Below are 27,553 nucleotides of genomic sequence, written 5' to 3' on the forward strand. Positions count from 1 at the left end.
AGCCTGTAGCTTTCAGTGTCTCAGAGAATTTCTTTCATGTGTTCATCTAGTTCCCATCTCTACCAGAGGTATTTAGTGTTTGGAATGCTATAGATGTCTATGAATTATTGTTTAAGAGATGAATATTTTTTGCTAAGAAAAACTTCTGGCAGAGATTATACATTCTCCTTTGTACCCATTCCAGGTCTTGAGGGACATTTCTATTTTGAGGATTTTTTTTTTTCCTTTTTAAGTTACAGAAACCCTTCCTGCTATAGTTTTCACCTGTTTCCTCTTTCCTGCTAACTCCCTTCCTCTTAACGTTCCTCTGAAATTTATGTGTAGGCTCGGACTGACAAGAAAAAGCCCCCGTCTCTTTTCACGATCAGGTTTTCTCACATACTTTCGGACCAAATGCTCCGTTCACTCAGATGCCTGCTCGCTGGCTGTCTTCCTCATGGAAGCTCACCGTCACGGCCGTGGAAGGAGAAGTGTGTGTGTTCATCTCCTTGGGCTGCAGAACATAGCACAGCAGATGGGTGGCTGGAAACTGCATGCATTTGTTGTCTCACACTTCTGGAAGCCAGAGGTCCGAGCTCGAGGTGCCAAGAGCCATGCCCCCCTGACACGTGTAGGGAGCTTCTTTCTCACCTCTTCTGTGTGCCGATGGTGGCCATGACGCGCCTGGGCCGGTGGCTGCACCGCTCCAATTTCTGCCTCTGTTGTCACATGGCCTTCCTACAAGGACACCCGTCGCATTGGATTAGAGCCCACCCTACTCCCATATGCCCTCATCCTAACTAATGACATCTGTAACAATCCTGTTTTCAAATAAGGCCACATTCTAGAGGCTGGGGATCAGGACTTCAATGTATCTTTTTAGAAAAGGACACAATTCAACCCATAACAAACACCATGGAAACACTAGTAGGGTCAAACCCAGAGGTTCTACAGATGCTGTCACCTCCCAATAAAGAATGGTCCTTTTGCCCCTCCCCTACTGATGAGTACAAAAGACCAAGCACATTTTTGCCTCTACATGAAATGTTTTCGGAGTTCTTCTCTTGGCCACATGCTAGGGTCCCTTGGCTCCCAATGCTATTTCATGTAATAAGCCTCCCTTTGGTGTCCCTGTGTTGTCTCATGAGTAAACTGACCTTTAACAAGAAGACCCAGTCATTCTGCACCAAGACACTCCCAGCATCTGTCCCCACGGCCATGAGGAGGCCTGTGGAGGCCACCGCCTGGACTTCTGTCTGTGAGACACTCTGTCCACAGGATGTTGGCCTCATGGCATGTCTTGACCACGTGTAATTGTCTAGGGAAATGAGGATCCTAGCCTGTCACTCTCTTGGTTGCCTCTCCCTTCTTTGATTTCTTCTGATACACACCTAGGAAAATTCCAGACGCCTTGCCGTGCACTCACAGGCAAATCTTGCTTGGACACTTTCATCTTGTGTAAGTTTAGGCAGTAGGCTCAGCTCCTTGAGGCTCATAAGATGGGATTCACTGCGTCCATTCCACAGTTTTTTTAAGTATGTTATACAGATGAAATAGTAGAAATGGCCCAGCTCTTGGTAACCAGCAGATCTCTGAAAGTAGTCACCGTAAAACCCCTTTAGACAAACGTAGGAAGGGTTGCAGACAGTGGCTGTCCTGAGTGTTTCCTTGCTGGTGGGAGAGGCAGACAGAGAAGCCTAGAGTCATCATCTGGTGCTGTGAGTAAAACGGGGAGCCTGGGGAAGGCACCCTCACGCAGCCTGAAGCATGGAGGGGTTTGGGTAGGCTTCTCGGGAGGGACATGGCCCTGTGCCGTGAAGTGGGAGAGAGGCGATGCCAGTGGGTGGAGGCAGGCGGGCATCCCGGGCAGTGACCACAGCACCCACAGTGTGGTGGACATGGGAAGCCCATCTTCACGCAGCGTGTCAGCGTGGCCCAGCCCGCGTTCTGGGGCAGGAAGGAGGGCAGACGGTGAGGAGGGGAATGGTGACCAAGAACGGCACACCTGCTCTGCTCTGGAGTTTGCGCTTCTCCTGGACGACCTGGACACCTGTGGTGCATGGGGTAACTTGATCTGGTTTTGCTTCTAGGAAGATCTTTTTAGTAGCAGGACAGTGGATGGGTTGTGAGGGATGGCATCTAGCTGGAAATTACCATATTCTGAAGGAACTGATGGGGCCCAAACCATGTCCCTGAGAGCAGGGCTGGAAAGAAGGGGAGATGTGAAAAATATCGAGAAAGTCTCACCGACAAGGCTCTGTGCATCGGCAGACTTTGGGAATAAAGAAGCGCCAGAAGTGAATGTAATTCTTGCCTCCCAGTTTGGGCCACGGGGTAAACGGTTGTGCCGACAGGGGACAATATAGTTTAACAGGGAGCTTTCAGATAAAAATTCTAGAATTGGGGGACTACTCCTTCCCCAGTCATGTCACTAGCTTTCTGTGTGAAACTCTAGGATTTTAGCAAATAACAGCTTTGGTGAGCAGTTTACAATTTGCAGAGCACTTCCACATTTTGCTTTAACTGCACAAAACTGCCACATTTATAGGTGACAACCTTGTGAGGAAGGAGCACAGGTTCCCACCCCCGCCCCACCCCAGCCGGCTGCTGAGCTCACCACAGTTCTCAGACTTGGCCCTAGGGCATTTCGGACACGGAGGGGCTGTCCTGTGCGCTGTACCCCACCCTGCCTCTGTAGCATCCCTCCCCCTGCCACGCCATGACAACCACACCTGTCTCCAGCCATTGCCAAGTCAGCCCCACTTGAGAACCCTGTTCTAGAGGCTCAGAGTTTCGGGAAAGGTCAAGTCACATTGGGGACAGTGGATAGAATTCGGGTATTTCACATCCGACGTGCGTCCCATGGAGCAGCCTCGGGTAGCACCACACAGCCGGCTCCCCACCTCCCGCCGCTCGGGCAGTCTGCTCTCTGAAGCTCGCACACATGCCCAGCACCACACGGGCGCATTTCCCGGAGTGTCTTGTTCATCTATCATCTTAACATTCTACATCCGATAAATGCTGCAGGCAGAGTTCACGTCCGGTCCCGCGGGCAGCGGTCCTGCCGGCTTTGCTGGTGCCGGCGCCCTGTGCTTCGAGCGAGCAGTGACCGTGACCACCTCTGGGGGAATTCTCGGAAGCCTGGGTTTAATGTGGATTTTTCTAGAGAGCACAGCTGCGTGTTTCTGTGGGGCACCTCGGGTAAGAAGTAGTCAAGACCGCTGGAGCTTTTGTTGCTGTTTGCAGATGACACGGGGGTGCATGGGGGCCGCGGACCTGTGTACGGAGGGGCTGTGTGCATGGATGCTTGGGGTGGGGGGTCATTCTCGCTCTCCTGCTCCTCTCTGGTTAGTGCCAGTGCTCAATCACGAGCCCTGGTCTGCAAGGGGGTTCTTCCCGTCCACCTCGCACTGAGGGTGCCACCCTGTGGGAACCCCACTGGGCAGGTGACTTCCATCCTCTGAGGCCCTCACTGCTGTAAATGGAAGCTGGACACCATTCTTGACTTATAACTGGTTTGTTGTAACTTGTAACTGGTTTGTTGACCCAACGTGGCTCGAAACACACCTTTCAGTACTTATCAGAGTAAATGACGGGGAACCCCATCAACCTGCATAGTTTTTTCTTCCCACTCCTGAATAACAGACAATCATGTTTGTTTTCAGTTTTAAATACTTGATTAAGAAATTAGTATTTCCAGTCCTACGGACTGGCCAGACGCACAGTCTCTTTGCCTGGCTTGAGGCTGTGTTAGGCTGGGAGGCTGCTGGGTTCCTGCCAGGGTCAGAGTGGGAGGGGAGGAGATACAGGGAGAGAACAGACTCATTGGAACTGGTCTGCACACAGGTAGCCTCACTCTGACCCTTTTTCTCATGGAGAGCTGTCTTGTCTTCTTCTGGGGTGACTGCAGCTGGAGATGCCCCCACCCGGTCTGCACGCACTTACAGGACCTAGAGTTCTTCCCTCGGCCCTGGGCCTGGTGCTGCACGCTTCTGCTCCGGACAGCATCTCAGAGACCCCCGGACTTGCCCCTTGATCACATGGCCACACCTGGTCTTTAAGAAACCTCTTGCATCCTTCCTCCTGCAAGCGCTGTGAACATAGGTCCATTCAGTGAACAGCCCCTCCTGAGCCTCCCCAGAGCAGTGACCATCCCTGCTCTCTAGAACTCAGACCCGAACTGCACCCGCAGCAAATCACAACTCTCACGGGGGGCTTGAGGCAAAGCAGGTGGCATCCCCCCTTCCCAGTCCTTCGGGGGGAGGGAAAGGAAGGGTATGATGGTACAGATTTTGCCAAAGTTACCTTCCTTCCAAAAGCTGTTCCCAAAGGGGGGATTCCAGGATGGACCAGACCTCAGTTATTGTTTCTGAAATTCTGAAATTATATGCCTCAGGTGTCCTGGGGACTCGATAGAACTTTAATTTTCATTAATCAATCATGAAACCCCTTTTGTTCTAAATTCTCAGTAACCCTGTTCTTCTACAAGCTGGGACCCCACCTCCTCTGTTTGCCCAGGACAAATGGCTCCTCACTCCCAGGGGTCACCCCAAATACCACCTCCTCCACTTAGGACCGACTTCTGATTTATCTCCAAACACATAGCATTTCCTTACACGTTTCTTTCGCATTGCATAAAAACTGCATCGTGTTTGTCTATCTGCTTACCTTCTCTTCGTGCAGCTGTCAACTTCTGCAGGTCAGGAGCCGTGCCACAGTCTTCTTTGTATCCCTAGGGCTGAGGACGGCACCAGGAGGTGTCCATGACCACTTGTGGGACCAAGGTGAACGCACGTGGCCAGTCCTCGCTTAAAGGCAGCAGCGGAGAATGTGGCGTCAGGCTTCCCGTGTTCAAGGCAGGGAAAGACTCAAGGTCACCAGGGGGCTGCTGAGCTTGGTCTTCTCTCCAAGCCTCCCCCCCTCCCTCCCCACCATCAGGGCACAAGCTCACCCTTCCCCCCACCGCCGCCCCCAGTATTTGGGAGGGATCATCCAGGCCCAGGTGAAAGCAGGCCCTGATATCTACGCAGGTTTGGTGGTCTGGAGGTATTCATCGTATTAGCACAGGAACTGGTGGTAAATGATTTTTAGAGATTTTGATAGACTTAGTTTACCAGGTTAAAGACAAAGGCAAACACAAAGGTTCTAGCAATGAAATTATTTCTACAGTTGAAAATATGAAAGCTTTTTTTTTTTTTTTTACTCTTTTGAGACTCCAAGTTCAATAGAGCAGTTTGGTTGCACTCAAATGTGGGGGATCATGAATGCCCCATAAGACATTTCCTTTCCAGTTCTGTTACACCAGGTCAACATGCTCTTGTGGTAAAACACAAGCACTGATCTAGGCCTGCCGGAGGCTTTTGTCCTGACCTGGTACAGTTGGCATATGGTCCCCGGCCCCATCTCCCCCCAGTGAAGCTTGTTAGAACTGGCCCCTTTCTCATCCCAGGGGATGGTGACCAGCCCAGTGTCTGTGGGCCATCAGCTGCTCTCTGCCAGAGCTGCAACATGGCCTGGTCCTGGCCTGTCTTTGCATTTGTTTAGAGCCAAGATGCCTCAAGTGCCGGCGAAGGGGAAGGCTCTAGGGGGTAAGAAGCTGTTTCCTGGAGTAGGGATAATCGCCCTCCAGCAGAACCCTTGAGGGAAGCAGGAACCGGTTGGTTGGTTTGTTTTTTAAAGATATTTATTTATTTGAGAGAGAGAATGGGAGAGAGAGAAAGAGCATGCGAGGAGGGAGGGTCAGAGGGAGAAGCAGGCTTACTGCCGAGCAGGGAGCCTGATGTGGGACTCGATCCCGGGACTCCAGGATCTCGACCTGAGCCCAAGGCAGTCACTTAACCAACCGAGCCCCCCAGGCACCCCACAGGAACCAGTTTTGACATGCATATTTTCATCTTAGAGATGCACAGTGGGGACACAGAACAGACCAGTGTGCTCAGGCTCTCCAAGCAAGGACGTGGCAGCACCCAGCATCCACTCTAAACTCTGTGCTCACCACTGCCCGGCCTGTGGCATCCATTAAACCCCAGAGAGCTTACGTGACCTCACCTCCTGACCCAGATGCAGTGTGAAATGGCCAGTTCTCATTTGGGGCATCTGCCCTCCCTACTCACTTTAGCAAGGACAGCCCTTTACAGGGATTAAATGCAACCTTTGACTTAGCCAAGCGGATGACAGGACACTTGGGATTTTTCACAATCTACCTGGCAAAAGAGCAAATCTTGGCACACAGTACCATATGCATGAAAGTTTCTGTGCTGACTTTGACCTTACTTTAAACATTGACTCAACACGTGCGCATTGCACAAGAGTAAAATGAAGAAGCTGCTGGGAGCTCTGAGCTCAAAGATCTGGAACTGTCTACAGCCCTCCGGTGAGCATTTCTGGGGGAAAAAAAAATGTTCCCTTTAAGGCAAATCCCCTCCAGCCCTACAACCAGCAGCCGGCCTCAGAGAGAGCCCTGACTCAGGACACTGTGCTGGGCCTAGTAAGTCATCCGTTTGGACAATTTTCTATATATGGAGTCGGAGGTCATGGAGAACGGATGTGTCTTTGTTCTCCAAGCACTGCCAACGGAGGTTTCCCCAGGCCGCGTGGGGGTCCGTTCACCCCGGGGAGTGACAGATGGACCCGCAGGTTCGGGCGCCCGGGCTGCGGGGCCGCGGCGGGAAGAGCAGAGGGGCAGAGCGCCCTGCGAAGGCTCACGGAGCCCCTCGGATTTTTTTTCATTTTCCAGAAATGTTTGCTGATTAACAAAAGTTTTGTTCGGCACAGAAGAGCATTATGCCAACGTGTGTACGTGGCTATTTGAAGGAAAGACACCATAACGACTCCCCCCAGCTAGAACGCAGTCCAGCAGGGCAGCGGAGCAGAACAGAGGGCAGGCGCCCGAGCCGCTGGGGCGCCCGCTCCGCCTGCGGGGGGCAGCGCAGCCGTCGTCCGCTGGGCTCGTCAGGACTGCGCCGCCCAGGGCGCCGAGCGGGGGTGTGGGGGTGTGGGCGGGGGGGCGGGGCCGCGCGCGGGGGGGAGGACTCGGAGGGCGGGGGAGGAGGGGGACGGGGAGGAGCGCCTGGGGCAGTGGGACGGTGGCGTTGATTGGTGGTAGTGGCGGGGGGAGGGGCAGGGGCGGGGCGGGGCTGCTCGGCGCTGATCCTCTCAGGGCTGGAGGAGGAGGGGGAGGAGGAGGAGGGAGCGCCTGGGCTGGGGGTTGCTGATTGGCGGCAGCCGCGGGGGGCGGGGCGGGGCGGGGCTGGTCCTCGCGGGGCGGCGGCCGCAGCGGCCGCTGCAGGAGGAGGAAGAGGGGAGAGGAGGGAGCATCTGATTGGCTGTAGTGACTGTGGGCGGGGTGGGGTGGGGCTGCCGGGGCTGGTCCTCGTGGGGCGGCGGCCGCAGCGGCAGCACCAGCCTCAGCAGCAGGAGGGGGAAGGGGAGGAGGGGGAGGAGGAGGAGGAGGAGGGAGCGTCGGGGCGGCGGGCACTGATTGGCGGTAGTGGCTGAGGGCGGGGCGGGGCGGGGCTGTCTGGGGCTGGTCCTCGCAGGCTGCGGGAGGAGGAGGAGGGGGAGGAGGAGGAGGCAGGGAGGAGGGTGCGCTGGAGCCCCGGCCGCGGTGGCCGGCTCGGCCTGCCCTTTGTGCCCGCAGCCCGCGCCCCGCGCCGATGGCCGCCGCGGCGGGCTCCCCGGCGGCGCGCACCCGCCCTCGGACCTGACCCCGCGCGCCTGGGATGCGCCGGGAATGCGCGTCCTCCGGGCCTGCGGCTCCTCCCGGCTGGGCGCGGGGCGATGGACCTGAGCATGAAGAAGTTCACCGTGCGCAGGTTCTTCTCCGTGTACCTGCGCAAGAAGTCGCGCTCCAAGAGCTCCAGTCTAAGTCGACTCGAGGTAAATGCCATCCATCGCCTCTGTGCGCGCAAGTACCCAGGTCTCCGCCGCGCCCTGGAGGATGCTGCGGGTCGCGGAGCCATCCCGAGCCCTTTCTATTGTCACATGCACGGTACCCACAGACCCATGTCAGGGAGTTAAAGTTATTTGAGAGCCGGTCCGGTTTTTCTAAAACCGAACGCTATTGTTGGGACCTAGCAATAACTGGACCGGTCCTCGTGTTCTCGTTGGGGACTAAACTCTGCCCCAGTGGAATTTCTAACTCATTTTGTTCCTGGGTCTGCGCTGGATGCGGAGCGGTCACCGTGCCCACATAGGTGCTCGGGGTAGGGAGGGCGTTTCGGTCCGTGCAGCTGGACCGCGGTTCCGCGTGGCACCTCCAAAGTCCCAAAAACAGAACCTCCGCGGCGCTCCCCTCGGCTGAGGGTCTGGGGGTGGGGAGGTGGGTTTACCTTTCTGTGGCCCGCAGCCACACAAGTGCTACCGTATCGTGCAGATGTATGTGTATTTGAAATCAGTGTAGCGTTGGCCATATATATACATACATATATGTTAAAAGGTAACAATACAATCGACTCGGGCCAGTCTGAAACGGTGCTCAGTAGCGAAGTGCCTGGTGCAATATCCCTGCAGCCCCGGGTTTGATAGAGATTCGCCCTGAAACCCAGAGGACCCTGAAAATTATGTCCTTTCCTCCTGTCCCTCATCTTGTCATCTTTGGGTTTCCAAAATCATCTGTGGACAGTTCTCTGATGTGGTTTTTTGTTTCAGCAATCAGATCTTCTTCTCTTCATCCCGGTGTCCAAATTACATTGTTGAATCTATAGATGACCAAACGGTGGAACGTGTTTAAGTAAAAAAAAAAAAAAAAGAGAGAGAGAGAGAGAGAGAGAGATTGTGATGTTGGGGGCAGGGGCTGGCTACACAGCCTAGTGTTTCCCTTTGACATTGCCCTGGCCTTTGCCAAAAGGCTGGCACCTATCTCAGCTTTGACTTATTTCTAAGGAAGTCAAATCAATTGGAACAATGTCACATTTTTCATCTTGGTTTTCTTTGTCCTGGCTGCCATGATATTTGATACAGGCATGGGTTGTTACAATTACCAGATCTTTAAGCAAAGCTCAGGAATAGACATGAATGCAACAGGGAATTACTCTATAAAAAGTTTCTGTTATGGTATCACTAAGTCAGATTTGGACTAGATAGGATCTTTGTGGCTGGTTTCTGAGGGTGGAACATATTTTTCAAACAAATACAACTGTTAATCAAATAATGGAGGAGGGCTTGCCTCAAACCTCACATTGACAGAAATTAAACACGAGTTAGTGAGATAAATCATTTTCCTGGATCTCAGGCACTTTTTAAAAAGCTAAAATTGATAAGAACAGCAAGTCAGGACAGTATTTACCTTTATGCCCAATAAGTTTTTCTTCATCAAAATGCTAAGTTTATTATACAGCTCCTTGTCTCCTTTTCATTTATTGTCCTTGCCAAGGGGAGGCACACGGGTGGGCAGACTCCCAGTGCTTTTCAGGAAGACCAGCAACAGATACCAGGCTGAACTGGTGGAGGGTCAGGAATCCCATCAGCATGATATACTCGCCTCCAGTGTTAAGGGTTCAGCAGGGAGAACCGGGTTTGGGAAGTGCCTCATAAAAATAGCATAATGGGCAACCAAGAAGGGGATAGAAATGAGGTTTCTTCAATGTGAAAATAAAATTTCTAAAAATCATAAATACACCATCAGATAGGCGGAAGGTCAGCTGACTAGAGAGGAATGTGATCTATTAGCACGCATTCAATGAGCACTTCATATAACCTGGATGCTGGGTGCGGGATAGAAGTATTGAGAAAGATAGCTCGGATACAATGCTCTGTTTTCTACAAATGCATTCACCTGTCTCTTGTGAAAACTCAAGTAGGCATGTTTTACTATCCTCATTCTATTGGTAGGGGGACTCCCCGCCCAAAAATTGAGGATTTTGCTGAAAACTTACCAACTAATTCATTCTGCAATTGCTTTTTAAAAGCCTGCTATGTGCTCAGCACATAGCTAGATCCAAAACCACAAGTCCTAGAAGTCCTGGCCTCATGGTGCCTCCACCTAGTGGGGGATCTAATAAGTGGCTGACCCTGTGCTTCTGTCCAGCAAGTTCCATATTCCCGCCCAGCTGTCTCTCCATCTTTTACCAGAGAAGCCTGTTTATCCACTTGCATATCCACAGCAGACTGTAGGCCAAGAAGCACTCATCAAAAAAATGTAAAATTTTTTTTGGGGGGGGGGTCTGTCAATAGTTTGGGGTTGGGTAATAGGACATACAAAGTGCTTAGCACAGATGTATATTTCCTGTTTGGACTGATTAAATTGTAAAAATAAACATTTTTTTCATTGTTTCTGTGAAATTTATTTTGTAAAATATACACAGACACTGAAAATTTTTGTTTTTTGAATTCAGAATCTAGTGCCATAAACAGGAAAGTGACAGTAGTTACTTTAAGTTGAAAACACTATTATCTTTATTAAAACATTAAAATTCATGTTTTCATACTTGCTTTTAAATTTAACTTTAATCTAGAATCCAGCATGGGGTAAACTCTAACCAACAGAGAAGCCAGATTACTTAATCAGATTTGGAAACGGTTTATGGATTATAGCCTAAATATTTTTATAGTGTCTCGGCGTTGCCCCAACTGAGAGGGCCACATCATTGACTCTGGCAAGAGTGATTTTTGGAGTTTCTAAAGGGAAATTGGGTATCTTTCCTAGGCTTCTTTGTGCATGCCCTAGAAAGATATCAGGTTTCACTGTCTGACCTTCACCCGGATTTCAGGGCATTGACCTCACTGCCTGAGAGCCTCAGCACCTACCTGGAAGGTGTAACCAGCTCCTGATTCAGCAGCCCATTTTATAGATGAGGAAATGGAGCCCAGGGAAGCCAAAGGACTTGCTTATGCTCTTGCGCCTAGATTGTTTTAAAGGAAGTTCTTGCTGTAAGAGCTTGTGCCGTCTATTATTGATTTTAGCCCTTCTGGGTTGTGGGGTTACTGGAGTTTACCGTGTATTAGATGGGACTTGAAGGAAGGCTCTTGTAATTATTAAAAGGAAATTACTCTGAGAGGTATTTTGGATGGTGCTCTACAACCTGAAATTATTCTAGAGAACCTTTTTTGGCAGTTGGAAAGTTCCAGGGGCATCTGGGCTTTGTATCACATCCACCGGAATTGGATTCTCATGTGTATCTTTCACAGCAGGTGGTTGCTCCTTTACCTCTGTGAGCCCCATTTCCCTCTGCTGGGAGATGGGCTAGTACTTCCTGCCCCATAGGGTTAAGGTGATCGGTGTGAGCTATCGCACGTAAAGACTTAACGTGGAGTCTGGATGGTGGCACTGTTAGTCACTTGTTAGCTATGGATCCTGATGCATATTTTCTGGGCTTAGTGATGGTTTTCATAGTGTTGGGTGTCTCCTGGCACGGTGTGAACCTGGGATTGCCCCTGTGGCCTGTAGAACCCATGGCTTGTGCTATCTCAAGAAACACTCAGCCTGGTAATTAATAGTTTAGATGACCTTCCTGTGTACTTAGGGGAAGAAAAGGCCAGAGATCACCTCTCCCAGGCTTCCTTCCATACATAATACCATCATTCACTAGGATCGGCCCCATTTGCTAAGATGGAGTTCCCATCGTCTGGCTGGATGGCGGTATTCCTCTTCCTTTCCTTACGTATCACCCTGTGAGTCAGCTGCACCAATCCGTGAGTGCATTACCAATTCAGGTCCCAAAGCCATGGCGTTGTGAGCTAAGGTGGCTTCTAGAGTCAGGAAATGCCCCAGCGTCAGCAGCCCAAGTTCGGGAGCTTCGGGAAGACATCCTCCTGGCTCAGCCTTCACTTCCCCAGGAGAGACTCCAGAGGTCTGACGTTCAAGTTCCAAAGCCTGGCTTGGGGCTGTGGGAGGTCGAGAGGGGTTGGCTAGGAAGTGCCTGGTGGGGCGGGGGTGGGGGGGAATATAGTTTTTTAAATTAATAAAAAGTGACATTATTTACTCAGTATGATTTATCTACCAGTTTGTTAAAGGGATCAATGCTCAAAGACAGTTCATTTCAGGAACGGTTATTTTGTTTGGAGTCACCAAAATCAGGGAGTTGGTTCTCTTTGATTACCTATCATTTTTGACATTTTTACTGAAAGACAATTGAGGGTGGGTGAGAAGGACAAAATGCAAGTCCTTTAGCTGGGATACAGATAAGTGGTAAGCTGTTGGGTGGAAGAATTTCATTTATTTACAGACTTGCTCAGTTGTTTACACCAAGAATTTTTAGCGTATACCATGTACATCATGCTAAGCAACTGGTACATAGGATGTGATCTTTGTATGATCTCTGCCCTCGATGAGCTTAACATCTAGTGAGAGAGGCAGACCCAGGAATGGAACCTACTGTGTGAAATTTTTGGCATCCCTAACTTAAAGAGTCTAATTATATTGACTGTCAAATTAATTTCTATTTCCCGTGGTTGCAGGTGTAAGTCACCAAGTGTTGTCTATGTGCACATTTGAATATATTTTAATTGCTTACCCCTTTTAAAGGGAAGCATGATGTCCTAATAAAGTAAATGCTAAGGGACTCTTAGCAAATCCTGGGAGTGATGTTGGCTCTGGTCATGGAGAAAAAGAAAGCTTCCTGGAAAGTTAAACATTAAGGCTTATTCTTGGTGCTTGATAGGTAAGCTCTTCTTCTAGATCTTGGGTGGTTTCCCGGAAAACCATTTCTAATTAAAATAATTTTCAGGTACTTTCAGTAAAAGCACCCAAAAATTCTATGGGAGGCCTGATTTTTATTGGGCTTTCAGACAACAAGAACAGCAACAAAAAAATCAGAGAAGACCACAAGAAAGAGTCCATATTAATAAGTATTTAATTTGCTTACTGTTTTGCTTATGTACGTTTATTCTATTTTAAACACACTAAAATTAATTTATTCGTGGTCGCTTTTTGGGATATGCCTTATCTCAGCAAGTCATGACATACTTGCTCTCCTTACATGAAAGAAAACTCCCCAAAATATTATTGCTTGTTCAAAAATATGTGAAAAGACAACCAAAAATATTGAGATTTCCCCCCATTTGCCTTCATCACCTCCTTTATGCCTTCTCCCTAAGCCTCTGTGCCGACTGTCTTCCACCACACACCCCGACCTGGCAGAGAGGGTTTCAGTATATTTTTCATGATTTCAGAAGCACAGGAAAGCAATGGAAGTGCACACATCATCTGACTTATCACCCAGGGCTTCACCCTGCTGCTTGCATGCTGGGTGGACGGTGCTCAGATGTGGCCCGTTATTCAGTGGGTGGGAGAAGTCTGAACTCTCCGGGGCAGGGAGGAAGGTGGAGAAAGAGGCTTTGGGGCTTGGGTGGCAAGACCTGCTAACCAGGGTGGTGTGGGTTCTTCGGGACGTTTGGCTGCTCCGGTGGAAAGAGCTCTTCTGAAATGTGGGGAAACTGAGGATAGGTGTGTTTTGTATGGAGTTGGCAACCAGTAGTTTAGCCAGAAATAACCTTCCTCTTGGGCCCGAAGGTTTTGTGCTCGTCAAATAAGTACAGATGGGCTGGCACTAAAGGCATCGTCTAGAATGCTCTGCTTTTATTTCTGATGACGCTGGGTTATGTTGTGTTGTATTTTTCCTCCGGCATGATGTGTTTGCCGATATATTTTCACTGGTAAAAGCTATTAAATTAAACTTAAGTAGGAATTATCAACAAATAGTCTATAAAGCTACAGTGTGATTTAATCAAGCAAATGGATGAGGCACAAATATATTCAGTATAAAATGTGGTTCATCACGTCTGGTTTGCAGCTGTGTCAGAAGCCTTTCCTGCCCCGAGCTAGCGAGGAGGCGTAGTGGTGGTGCAGTTAGCCACGAGGCACTTGCACTCCGCGCTCTGGTTGGCGAATGCGTGTGCAGTGACCACAAACCTGTGATTTCTCACCAAGCAGGCAGGAGCCTGCATTTGAAACCACCCGAGATGTGCCGTGACAAAGACTCTCCTCCAAGCAAACGGTAGTCAGGCCCCTTTGGGTCCCCTTCACAACGAGGCTCTGACCTTGGGCTCCTGCGTCATCCTTGCAGTGCCCAATGTTAGCAAGAATCCCGCTGAGCCAATTTAGAGAGAACCCCCCCCCCCCCCCCCAGATATCTGACCGAATTCCTTATCCCCACCACTCCGCAGGTGATGTCTGGTCACCCCCTGCCTGCAGTGAGAATCCTACGAGGTCAGTTTAGACTCACCCTGCACTCACCAACCCTCCAGCTCTGCTCCTCACCCATAAATCCCCACTCTTCCTTCCTGCATCTGAGTCGAGCTCGGCCTCGCTCTCCTACTGCGAGACCCCGTTGCAGTGCTCTGGTGAATAGAGTCTTCCTCGCTGTCTTTAACAGGTGTCAGAATAATCTTCCTTGGCCAGTACTTATTGTGATGGTAATTTGCATATATATCTTGAGATCCATGAAGGAGTGTCCCAGGAACACCACTGGTCAGAGAACCCTACTTGATTCCACCCAGAAAATACACAGCGGCCACTCCTCCACGGGCTTTGGTTTGCAAGGGTCCTTGGAATCTCCAGGCCGTGTTCCTGTCCCTGCACACCCTGCACAGTGCTCCCTGCCCCTGGATGCGCCCCAACCCTGCTGGCCACCCCTTCTCGTGGCACGCCCCTTGTCTCTGCCCTCGGCCGCGCCAGGCACGTCATCATTTTGAGCTCCTACCTGCTCAGCTACAGTATGGGGACAACCGTAGGCTAATGCCATCCTCGAGTTAGTAAATGCTTGAAAAAGGGAAATGGGCCTCGTCAGGGGAGGGTTTGCACTTGGCATTCTGGGGTGTTGCCCAAAGCTGGCTTTGTTTGGACCCTCTCTGTAAAGAGTTTTGCACGACACTGTGGAAACGGAGTTTCTCTCCTCTTTTGTCAGCCTCTCTGGCCCTTCGGAGTACACATCTGCTTCAGGTTAGTATGCCACAAAGCAGCTTTTCCGAAGTTTAGCTCTCTTAAGGTTCCCAAGAGTGATGGTTTCGTCCACAGCGCCATCGTTTTGAATGTACCTCATGGCATAGCAGCTCTTGTTTGACGGAGAAGGGGGTCTGCGCTGTCCCGGGGCTGGCCCTCCAGCTCGGGACTAACCAACCCAGCAAGGCCGGGCTGGGCTGGGAGAGGGCGTGAGGCGCTCGGGCGTATTCTCGGGCTTCTTACAGGAAAGACCTGTCCTCTCTTTTGCCTGCTCTGCTCTCCCATATGAAATTAGCAAGATCCCCAAAACGCAGTCCGAGAATGAGCACTTAGGCTGTTGGCCATTGTGCTTTCTTCTGTTTCCAGAGGAGAGAGGGCTCTGAATGAGACTGGCAGGCTTCACGCCCCTGGAATGACTTGGGGGCCGCATTTTCAGGCCGGGGTTTCGGGACAGTAGCCAGCACACGCGTCTGGGGCCTGCTTTAATGCGTCTTTGCAGCTCACATGAGCTGTGACACTCAACTGAGACCACCCGGCCACACCGTCCCACGCAAGGCCCATGGGCTTGCAGCTTGTACTCATTAAAATGTGCAGCTGAATTTATAAGGGGGAAGGGTGGAGGGATTCTGCTTTGAAAGACTCTATTTTGGAACGGTTATGGTGGAAATGCTCTAGTGACTACTTAAGAAAATTGCTCATTCAGGTCCCCGTGTTAACACTTATGGCCCAAGATGGTTGCAAACCTTCTACAACTAAGGTTAGATATGATATTAATTTCCAAATGTATTTTCACATCCAAAGTATAGTGTGGACAGTCCCTTTCTAAAGATGACCATAAAAGAAAGCACATTACTCAGGAATGTGAGTAAAATGCAAGAGGCGGCCCGAAGATGCAGCAGTGGCACGTCCATGTGTGGGAAAGTGGCCGCGAGGCCAGAAGGTGGCCGCTGAAGCCTCACGGAGCCGTGCAGGCCCTGCTGGTGCCTGTGGACCCCCCCATTCGCTCGGCCGCCGACCAGTGAACCCCCAAAGTGCATCAGGGCCACACCCCCCAGGGCAAATGCCCAGAGGTGCCCCGGGAGACATTCCTGTCCCAGGACTTGCTAAAGTGACTCTCTTTGGTTGACTTTGAAGATAAAGCAGAGGAAAGAAAACCAGACGAACGAAGCAGAAAAGAGCCCTTATTTTTAGAACACCTTCAGCTCCTCGCAGTCAGCTGCGATTGTAATTACCTGAGGGAACAGGGCAGGTGGGCTGCTGAAATGCCAAGGCAGTCAGAGCTAACTGCCTTCACCCCAGAGAACCCCAAGAAACAGCAGGAGGTCAGGCATGACTTCTGTATTTCTAGGTCTTATGTTTCTAGATCTTGCACGATCAAGACTTTGTAGGATCCACTCCAACGGCGAAGTGGATGACAATGTCTGACCTGACAGGACATGCAGAAGCTGATGTGCACAGGTCGCGGACATGCTCGCGGTGCACTGCAATGGCTGGAAAGATTTAGACTGTCGGAAAATCTTTATCAGGACATAGCACTTTTTTCTTTCACAGCCTGTGTTTTGAGGCTCAGGACAACGGGACTCCAAGAGTTGGCATAAGAACGTTAAGAGTGACTAGTTAGAATGAACCGTAGTCATTTTGAATGTGTACAAGGGAGGTAGAAGGGGTACAGATTGGAGACGCCACCACGACCCTGATGGGGCTTCTACTCACTAGGGGTGGTGGGCACGGCCGGCTCGGGCTTCCTGCTACTGTCTCATGTCCCACCCACAGAGCGAGGGCTGAGTGTGGCCTTCTGTCCCTTCCAGTGCTGCGCCCAGACCCACTCATTCGCAGACCCTCCCTCAACCCTCTGTGCTGCCCGCCGCCCCCCCCCCCCCGACTGGCCATCTCCAGGCCCAGGCCCATGCACCCAGCCCCTCCTGCACATCCGTCCTCCCCGTTTGCTCGGAGCTCCTCCACGGAGGCGTTAGTACAGGACGACCTCCCTCCCTGGGGGACCCTGGCTCTGGAGCACTTAGGTTTGGACAGAGAAGCTCTGCGGGAATTGGTGCAGAGAGGTAGTCACTGCTTTATGACCCAGGATGGAGTAGAGCATGATGCCCTGAGTCCTCACAGAGAGGGTGGTTTGTGTTCAGAGTCGCATCTGGGGAGGGCGGTGTTGAGCAGAGAAGCAACGGGAGAAGGTCTTCCTTGTGGTGTGGGCTCAGTCACCCATTTCTGTGATGTTCTGGGTTTTTGTAAAATTCCCCAAGTCATATGTCCTCCTGCTGGGTCTAGGCCTGGGTCTGGGGAGCTCCCCCAGCTGTTGGGGAAGAGCACACCTGTCCTCCCTGATGCTGTCATCGATGTGGGCTCGACTCCTCCGCGCTAGCTCAGTGCTTTGGGGCCATGTGTGAACTTACATAAAACCTTTTCGAACCAACCTGCAGCTGATCAGGAACCCATCAGGCTCCACTCTGGCAGCTCTGCATCCAGGGACAGCGTGAGCAGCCCTCAGGACTCTTGTCCGGCTGTGTCCTATGTGGATGTTGTCTGTGCATGGCGCGTCTTCTAGCACGTGTGACGTCCTTGGAGGCCTCACGTAGTAACTGAATGTTCACCACGTGCCCAGGAATTACCTATAGGGCTTTCATTTAGGGAGTTAAAGTGTAGGAAAAAATGGTCATGACCCAGTACTAATGGTGGGGGGAGGTAAAACCACTGTGTCCGTGCAACAAAGAAGAAATCCTTATAAAAGTGCACGTCAGCTTAGCACAGTCCGGGCTCTGGGCAGCTCACAACTGTAAGGCTGCTGTTTGCGTTTGAAACTTTTCTGTAGAAGTGGCATCTAATCTACACTCCCAATGTAGCTGCTGATAGTGCCGTCCCGCAACAAAGACTGTGGAAAGAAAATCATTTCGAGCACTTAAAATTTTTAAAAGCTTAGTAAAATATCTTAAAAGTTTGAGAAACTATTAACCTCTTAAGATCTCAGAAATTTTGACATATGTGAACACCAGCAATTTTTAAAAACTGAGAAACAATAAAAGCCAATGAGGATTTTTACTTTTCAAAGCTCGTGCTTACAGGAGAATGGATTTAATTCCAGGAAGACGGTTTTTGTGACATCTCTGAAAGCAATTTCTCCCCAAATGTAAAAGCTCTCCAAGTCCTCATGCTGGTTTTTCGTGACAGATAATGTCACTTTAAAGCTTTGGCGCCCAAGACGGCTTCCCGGCTGGTGAATGGAGCAGAAGGAGCCGGGTTCTGCCGAGGGCTCCCTCTGTACCCGTGACCCCCGGGGCCCCCATGTCGGACTTTGCAGCCTCCAGGCACCCCCTCTGCAATCCCGTGCTTCTTCCCGTTGCTGCTCTGGGTCAGCCCTTGCTGGCCGAGAACAATTTACGTCCTTCCTTCATGGTTTAGGCAGGAAGGTCACGGTTCTCTAAAGTTCCAGAAGGGCAGCTGTTCATTCTGACATGACCTGAAGTCTCACTGGTGCCTGCACCCAGGACTTGCCTTAGTTAAAAAGAGAAAAGCCACCCTATCTGATAACTTCAGAAGTCATAAAAAGCTCTTCTTGCCCTTCCCTCCATCCCAAAACGCTCCCTCCTCATTTTCCCTTCCCCCTGCGAACCGTGATATGTGGTGCACAAGCAGGGAGCCATACCCGGAGAAGCACCTGTGCATGCGGGAACGAGGTGTTCTTTGCAGCTTGCCAGAGAAGGGCCCGCTGGCTTGACACCCAGCGGACTCCATGCGCTTCTTTTCCAGTTGGGACACTCAGCTGAAATGCTGACAACAGCAGGTGGTGAGCAAGGCCGTGTGTCCGCTGGGATGCCAACAGCAGGGGTCCCCCATCAGCCCTGGGAGCATGAGGGCTCAGCCCAGGGTCCACACGTGGCACACTGGGCCGGCATGCTGGGAGCGGGGGGGATGGGCATGGCATCCTTGGCCAGATGGAAGGCTGAGTTTGTGATTTGTCATAGCAGCAGATGGGACCGGCCCAGCAGGTCACCTGGTTTTGAGTTGGACCCCCAGTTGTGGAAGAGGCACCATAAGGCGCTGGGCTGGCCTCTGACCTCCAGGAGGACAGCATGTCAGGAAATGAGGCATCTTGGGGCCTGTCAGGGTCAGCGTGGTGTGTCTGAGGGTCCTCCCTGGCGCAAGGCTGGACCCACCACCAGCGGGGGCCGTGGCTTTCTCAGAGGCCTGTGGGGCACCCGGGAAGCTCAGCCTCACCAGCACTCATGCGGTAAAGAGCTATGGAGCACTCGCTCGCGGGGTGAAGCCTGTGCTCATGGAGTTGCGTTCTCCTGGGGAAGAGAAAAGGCCAGACTGACATAGAAAAATGTACCAGTAGTGACAGTGTGGGGAGAAAAGCCACACGGAGTGAGCAGGAAGCCAGGGGGACAGAGAGAGCAAGCTCTGATAGGGTGGCCTGGGAAACATCTTGGGGTCATTTTAGCAGGGGGGACAAAGTGGCCAACGGCTCTTGGTGTCTCTGAGTGTTCCTCAGGGAGAAGCAGGTGCAGGGGCCCTGGGGGGGGGGCAGCCCCAGGCCGGCGCACCCAGAGCGGGAGGACCAGAGCTGAGGAGGGGTCGGATCTCAGCCTAAAGGCAGTGACACCCCGAAGGGGGTCCTTCCGGGGAGTGACAGGGCCATATCTGCTTGGAAAGCCCCTCCCAAATGGGGTGTGGGAAGCGGACCCTAGGATGGCAGGAGGAGCAGGAAAGCTGCTTTTGATGAGGGTTGGCAGGGTTCACGGCTCCCCCAGACCCGGACCCCAGGTGAGTGAGAGCGGAGCCATGGACAACGATGAGGCCGTGGGCGAGAGCTGCCCCAGGGGCGGCGGGTTGAGTGGGAAGATCACAGGGTGCAGGCTGGGGAGCCGCCTTGGGCTCTCTTTTGCCGGTCCCAGGTCAAGGTGCCCCCAAGACAGCGATGTGCTGGCTAAGTACTGTGGTAGACAGAAGTGCTTGAGGAGGCTCACACTGCAGTGGGTTGGCAGCGCTGAGCCTTACCTTCTGCCAGAGCTGGCCCTGACATCCGCGGGCTTGTCGAACACCCCGTCAGCCTGCAAATGCACTTCAAGTGAGGGGGTCCAGCAGAGGTGGGCATGTGTTGGCAGCGTAATTTCTCCTGATTCCTGGACCAAACTTCCCCTCCAACTTTGGAAGTCTGCACACATGCTTTTCACGAAGGACTTGAATTACAAGAAAAGGTCCTAAAAATTTGATATGAATGGACACCTCCTTTTCCTCAGGCTAAGCCTTCTCTGTGTGTTCTTTTTTTTTTTTAAGATCTTATTTATTTATTTATTTAGAGCGCACACAAGCAGGGGAAGGGCAGAGGAGAGAGAGAATCTCAAGCAGACTCCCCAGTGAGCGTGGAGCCCGACGTGGGTCTCGATCTCATGACCCTGAGATCATGACCTGAGCCAAAATCAAGAGTCAGACATTCAACTGACTGAGCCACCCAGGTGTTCCTTCTCTGTGTGGTCTGATAACACCGAACAAACGACTTATTTTTAAAAAAAGAAATAATCAAGGGGTGGGCATGGAGGAGAGAGAAGGACGGGGAACAAGGAGAAGGGAAGATGGAGGGAAAGATGGGGAGAGTGCATTCGGCAGACGCGGAGGGGGAGCAGGGGCAGGTGGGGGGAGAGTGCGCTCGGCAGACGCGGAGGGGGAGCAGGGGCAGGTGGGGGGAGAGTGCGCTCGGCAGACGCGGAGGGGGAGCAGGGGCAGGTGGGGGGAGAGTGCGCTCGGCAGACGCGGAGGGGGAGCAGGGGCAGGTGGGGGGAGAGTGCGCTCGGCAGACGCGGAGGGGGAGCAGGGGCAGGTGGGGGGAGAGTGCGCTCGGCAGACGCGGAGGGGGAGCAGGGGCAGGTGGGGGGAGAGTGCGCTCGGCAGACGCGGAGGGGGACCAGGGGCAGGTGGGCAGACATACGGAGAAGGATGCGTGAAAGGAAGACCAGAGACTGACATGGAGAGGATTTGGCAGTGGCCACTTAGGAAGGAACATCAAAATGTGGGAAGCAGTTGACACCCAAACTGTAGAGTCCTGGTGCCCTCCCTCCCTGAGCATGAACACAGCGCGGCAGACGGGAATGGATGGAGAGTTCCCCGTTCCCCGTGGGCTCCACAGAGGCGTCTCTAACCTACATTAGAGACACAGGACTGCTCGCAGCCGAGAGGGAAGGAAGGTGGTGGCGCAGGGCAGGGGCACAGAACAGAGGGACGGGACGTGAGCCTGCAGTGAACTCAGTGTGTCTACAGGTGTCTTCTGCTTTTCCATGGCCTGCGATCTTCCTCGTTATCTACCTGCAGGGAGGGCCGACGTCTGTCAGCAGATGGTGGAGGGGCTGGGAATACTGGAGTTGCTATTTGGTTGCTTACATCACACCGGGCAGACACGGGGTTGGGGACATGCTGAGCCGTGAGCTTCCCCAGCAGGACCCAGGAGCCCCCCCCCCCAGACTCTTGTAAGCGGGGACAACCTAGTTCCGTCCTGCTGCCCTGAGCTTACCCCAAGACTGGTGGGCAGAGCTCTGGGATCCAGGGATGGCCACACCAAAGAAAAATCGGAGGGGAAGACAAAACAGGACTTGGAGAGGGACGCTGGAGAGAGACTCACATCTCAGTGAATCTGAAGTCAGAGAAGGTAGCAGACAGAGAACACAGAGGATGGTTGTGTGTCCAGGTGACCGGCTGCTCGTGGGCGCCCGGGGAGGTCCACGCCAGAGCCTTCCGCTCACACCCTGCGGGGCGTCCCTGACTGCTGCTGGTGCTATTCGACACTAGTTAAAGCTTTACGGAAATGTAAGAAGGGGTTATCATCGACACAACAGCGGAAAATCATTGTTAGGAGCCCGAGGAGGGATTCGAGTTTGTACAGGATCGGTGATGAAACATTCCAGAGTGGCGTCTTGTTGTACTTCCCCTAAGTCTGCATAACCACAGTGCTCTGTGAACATCCCTCCCGTGCGGTACCTTGTCATCACGGGCAGCTCTTCCTCCTGTTTGTAAACACGGGGCGATCTGTAGTTACCGTCGTGTCCCCAGACACACGCCTGTCGCTGACATGGCGACAGACACAGCATGCTCCCAGAGCGCCTCCATCCGGGAGGAACGAAGGAGAGGCAAACCAGGAGTAAAACGAAGTGGTTCTTGCAGTCCACGAGTCTTTCGTGCATTTTCTAGGTCCCGCAGTGCGGGGAATAGAGCCGTCTGAAAGTTGCTTTACACGAGTTTTTTTTCTTAGCAGAGGAGAGTATGAAATACTCTCTTTGACGGTCTGCGGGTGAGAACAAAATGATCCAGTCTCTGTACACGTAGGTTTATAGGTACATGTGTTTGTAAGTCTTCGTGTGTGTATGTGTAGGGGACCGTGAGGTAGCCCAGTCTACGGATGGAGCCAATACACAGAGGGGGGCAGAGCCAACAGTGCAGACGTGAAATTGGAGCCCTGTATCAGCCTGCACCTGAAGTCCGTATTACCTTGGGACATTTAGTTATGCGATCTAGCCAATTCCTTTTATGTTTTAAGCCAGTTTCATTTGAGTTTTCGCTTATGCGAATAAAACCATCCTGGAACACACATATGATTTAATTAGCTTTGTAGAAGAACCCTAAAAAGTGAGTAAATTATACTCTTTTTACCGATGAGAAACTGAATACTAAAGGTCAGACAGCTTGACAGGGGTCGTGCTGATAGTACTATAAATGGAGAATCCAGACTCAAACTAGGTTCTGTTGCCTCCAAAGCATGTGCCCTCAACCATTAGGATGTCTATTAGAGCCAAAATAACATGTTCAGACAACATTACCTGTTCTGTGTACAGGGGCCAGGAAAATGCCATCCCAACAATGTTTCTGTCTAAAATATGAGAAGAGGACCCCCTTATGAGGTATACATTGTGTCTGAGTTCTAGAGACCCTGGAGCAGATGCCTGCTACATACAGGTGCTCAGGTCACATGTGTGGCTGCTTCCCAGCCCTGTCCCAAGGGAGAGAATTCAGGAGGTTAGAGCAGGTCCAGCCCCTTCAGGAGTCCTGGGTTTCAGACCCCAGAGAACTGATCGTTCCACTAAACCACAAAGCTTTTGATGCCTTTAAAATGACAGAGGAGAGGTGTCTGCCACTACATCTTATTTCCCCCCTTTGCCCCTGTTTTGTGTCACCGTGGTAAAGACTGCAGTGAGGGGCAGAGCAGAGCATGCTTGGGCAGATCCCCAGAGGAATCACAGCTGAATGCTGCTGCCTGGGAGGGGCACTTGGTCCTGCTGATGCATTTCTGGTACCGGTTCTTTAGGATAAATGGACATAGGTCATATACTATTTAACCCTTTTAGAAAAATTGGTAGAATTCTGATAGAATAGGAACATGTCTTAATAGGATGTGTATTTGGAAAACATAATAATAATATTTTTAAATTGATGTTTCAAAACATAGGAGAAATGCTTTTTCAGATTTTCCAATTTAATTGAGGTGATGCCTTGGGGAAAATTAAAGTTAGGTTGTTTTCATTCATTGAAACAGACAAAAGGTATTACATGTCTGCAATCATTGTTCTATTCTTTCAGTGTGTTTACCGGGTCTAAGGATACCTTTGTTCCTTTTCTGTCAACTTTCCTTTTTCACAATAATCTCCAGTCTAAAATCTGGAATATATAAATAATAATATAAAGAAGTAAGCATTCAAAAGATAAAAATGGGTCTTGGGGCACCTGGGTGGCTCAGTCATTAAGCGTCTGCCTTCGGCTCGGGTCACGGTCCCAGGGTCCTGGGATCGAGCCCCACATCGGGCTCCCTGCTCAGCGGAGAGTCTGCTTCTCCCTCTCCCACTCCCCCTGCTTGTGTTCCCGCTCTCGCTGTGTCTCTCTCTGTCAAATAAACAAATAAAATCTTTAAAAAAAAAGATAAAAATGGGTCTTGATTCTAGGAAAATTGTTTTATTTACCATACTTAGCTCCCCGCTTCTTAAAATTATTTGGTTATAACTGTACCTAATAGGTGGATATGCACGTACTCGTTTTATAGAATAAATTTTATGAGAACATTATAACATTGTTTTCTTTGCTGTTATTTTCCACATACTTTTATGGCCAAATTTTCACCAGCACTGTCTTTTAGCTGTAGTGACCATATTTTGATAAATTATTAGAAGGAAATGGTCATATAAGACAGTCTACAAAACTATGATATATGAAGACTCATGCACAAACCACGTTTTCTGCCCTGGAGGCATCCACAGACTTCGCCCTAAATGCATTCAGAAGTGCTCAGCATCAGGAAACATGTCAGCTAATTCCTATGATCTTGTCTTCGGTTACCATCCTGAGTTCTTTCCTCTGACTTGTGTTCTCCATTTGTGCTTGTAGGTGATGGTCAACTAACTCTCTCAAAACTCAGGAGATTCACCCTCATTTTCACCCCCGCTCTATCGCCACTGTCTATGTTGACTGGATTACTTTATTCACAGGAAAGAACCAGGAGCTATTTGCTTTTACCTTTCATGATCTTGTCACACTGCTTGAGTGTGACAAGACTAATAACTTGCTTTTTAAGCATTTATTGAATTGGTCTGCCACACATTGTACCAAGTGCCTCACGTGCTCACGTGACCAATTCAGCGTACCTATTTACATGATATTTACCATGTAGTATTGCTGTATCTGGGAAGCCATTCCTGCGTTGAACTACATAGCAAAAGATCTAGTGAGGAGATGAGCGTGGAGAACAAAAATCAAAACAAGAAAAAAAAGGGTAAGAATGATCGGAAAAATGTGTAAAAGAGAACAAGTGATCCAAAGCTAATAAATTCTCTTTATCTTGAAATAGATGTAGAAAGGTATTTTCTGATTACAGGAATATTCCAGTTTGTGACTTCCCCTTTTTCAAATAATTATGGGTTAATAAAATATACTTGACAGCAAAACTTTTCTGAATAAAATCAAGCTTTGGGTCATTTATAAGAGACTTTTCGATGTTTCAGTGTCCCTAGGTCGTCAGTACAAATATCAGACATGGTGTCCACCGCTGTAGCTACAAGTGTTATATCTTGGAAGGACGACGGAATCGCCAGACAGTCCGGCAGTCCTTTCTGTGACAACCCTGAAAGTAAATTTAAATCCAGGTTTCTGCTTGTGTCTCACACCCTGGAACACTATTTTCAAACATCATGTGCAGAGCCGCAGTATATGAGACAGACTTTGGAGAAGAGCCGCGCTGGTTGTGGAGGAGGGGGCATCTTCATCTCCCTGTGCATTCCCTCTCGCCCCCGTCTCCCCCATGGGTGGGAGGCCAGGCCACACGACCCCAGGGTCCTAGAGAACCCCAGCATGAAAGCCACCATTTTAGACAAAGCTTGATCCACAGAGGAAGCACTAAACGTCCCCATCCATGAGTCCTAGAGTGGAAATAACAGAACCCCCCGCTGCCCCCCCACCTGAGCATTTTCCAGATGTCAGTGGACATCAGGTTGAATTTGGGCTGACCCCATTATATATTCCAGAAGTTGCACTTCAAAATAAATCCCCAGCCTTAAATTGTTTAGCTCTTTATGGTCAGTTCATGTTTCTCTTTCGTTTTTCAAAATTATTTTAAGTTCCGGTATAGTTAACACACAGTGTCACATTAGTTTCGATGTACAATATAGTAAGCCAACAATTCTACACATTACTCAGGGTTCAGCACGACACGTGTACTCTTAGGGTCCTGATCACCTGTTTCCCCCACATCCACCCACCCACCTCCCCTCTGGTGCCCATCAGTGTGTTCTCTGTAGTTACAGGTCTGCTGCTTGGTGTGTGTGTCTCTCTCTCTCTCTCTCATTTTTTCTTTGCTCCTTTGTTTTGTTTCTTAAATTCCACATATGACAAATATGGTATTTGTCTTTGTCCGACTGACTTATTTCACTTAGCCTCATACTCTCCAGCTCCATCCATGTTGTTGCAAATGACAAGATTTCATTCTTTTTTTATGGCTGAGTAGTATTCCATCGTGTATATACCACATCTTTATCCATGCATTAGTCGATGGACACTTGGGCTGCTTCCATAGTTTGGCTATTGTAGATGATGCTGCTGTAAACATAGGGGCGCATGTGTCCCTTCGAATTCGTGTTTTTGTATTTTGGGGGTAAATGCCTAGTAGTGCAGTGACTGGATCATAGGGTGGTTCTGTTTTAATTTTCTGAGGAACCTCCATACTGTTTTCCACAGGGGCTGCACCAGTCCCACCACCGTGCTGGAGGGTTCCCCTTTCTCCACACCCTTGCCAACACCTGTTTCGTTTTTTTCTGTTTTTAAAAAAATATCCTTAGCTTCCTGGTTGTTTGGATTTGGGAATAAACATGGCTTTCTGTCTAAATATATATCAACTTTAGAAGGAACAGAATAAACATCTAAAGAGTAATTCCATGTCTGTGAGGGGCCAAGATTGAAGGCTAACACAGCTGAGGAAGTTTTTCCTTGAAGCAGAATGGAGCAAGAAATAAATGAGGGGAAGTTCTGTCAGACTCAGAGGAAAAAAGCCATTAGACCCTTTTACCAATTTCAGAATGTTGCCTCTATCTGTGTGGTGTCCAGAAACATATGCTTTAATAGCCTTTCAGATCCAAACAATAGTCAAAAATGTTATATGTCCCCAGAGACTCAAATGTTACTCCTGATTTTGTCTCCCTCACAGATGGAAATAATCCCAAATCTGTAACTGGAAATTCTCAGATGCGGATTTGTTTCTTCCACATATGAATAGATTGTTAAATTAGATGTGAGAATTTTGAGTTGAGCATTTTTTATTTTTGTAGCACCAAACTGGATTGTTTACAGAGATACACGGATACTTGCTACCTCCATACAAATGAGTACAGGTTTCCAGCTTCTCACCTGCTGACTGCCTGTGTTTTTCAGTGGTGGAGGGAGCTTCCTTCATGCCCTTGTGGGGGCGGGTGGGGACGCTTCATTGCCTAATTGTGTTCTCCTTTCCATCCTAAATTCTCTGGCATCATCAGTGAGCAGATATCCCGGGGAGATTGCCCACTGTAGCTTCAGCCATGCCTCCTGTGGAGCGGGGGTCCTTGTGAAAAGTTCCACCTTTTTGTCTGAGAATTGACTCAGAATTTGAAATTAGATGCACAAGGAGAAATATACTGTGCACCACGTTTAAGTTGAGCTCTCATAAAAGTCGCCAAGGAAGTCCCTTCTTTGAATCTCCTCAGGATTGTTTAGTTCCACATTCCCTTGAATGCCATGAATTTTTTCTTGCTTTTACAAACAGCTTTATGAGACCTAATTCATATCCCATACATTTCACCCAGATGAGTGTCCACGCCAGGGTTTTTTATCTCTTCACAGAGTTGTACAACCATCAGCACAATCTAGAACTTTTCCTCACCCCAAGTGGAACCTCTGGACGATGGCTGTGACACCTGTTTTCCCCTTTGCTGACCCTCCAACAGCTCTAGTGAGCTACGAGTTACTTTCTGTCACTACAGATTGGCCTACTTTAGGCATTTCCTGTAAGTGAAATCGGTGGTTTTGTGACTGGCTTCATTCACTTACCGTAATGTTCCTAAAGTTCATCCATGCAGCGGCAGGTGTCTGTCTTTGTGGCCAGACATCTGTTGAATATGGACACGGCATGTAATGTTTACCCAGTACACAGCTGATAGACGTCTAGGTTGTTTCTACTTTCTGGCTTCTGTG

General features: G+C 50.2%; 1 protein-coding gene across 8 annotated transcripts in view; it reads left to right on the forward strand.

Annotated features, from left to right (window-relative positions):
• RPS6KA2 (ribosomal protein S6 kinase A2) overlaps positions 1–27,553 on the forward strand; it is a 363,002-nt gene that overhangs the window by 193,838 nt on the left and 141,611 nt on the right. The window contains exon 1 of one of the 8 annotated variants that reach the window (XM_027601229.2): positions 7,536–7,857. The exons of the other annotated variants lie outside the window; for them this stretch is intronic. Coding sequence (XP_027457030.1) covers positions 7,759–7,857 — 99 coding nt within the window. The 5' untranslated portion in view covers positions 7,536–7,758. Of the gene's footprint in view, positions 1–7,535; positions 7,858–27,553 lie in introns of those variants that run through there. 8 annotated transcript variants of the gene reach the window in all.

The sequence above is a fragment of the Zalophus californianus genome, chromosome 7, assembly GCF_009762305.2.
Source record: "Zalophus californianus isolate mZalCal1 chromosome 7, mZalCal1.pri.v2, whole genome shotgun sequence".
Classification (NCBI taxonomy): Eukaryota; Metazoa; Chordata; class Mammalia; order Carnivora; family Otariidae; genus Zalophus; species Zalophus californianus.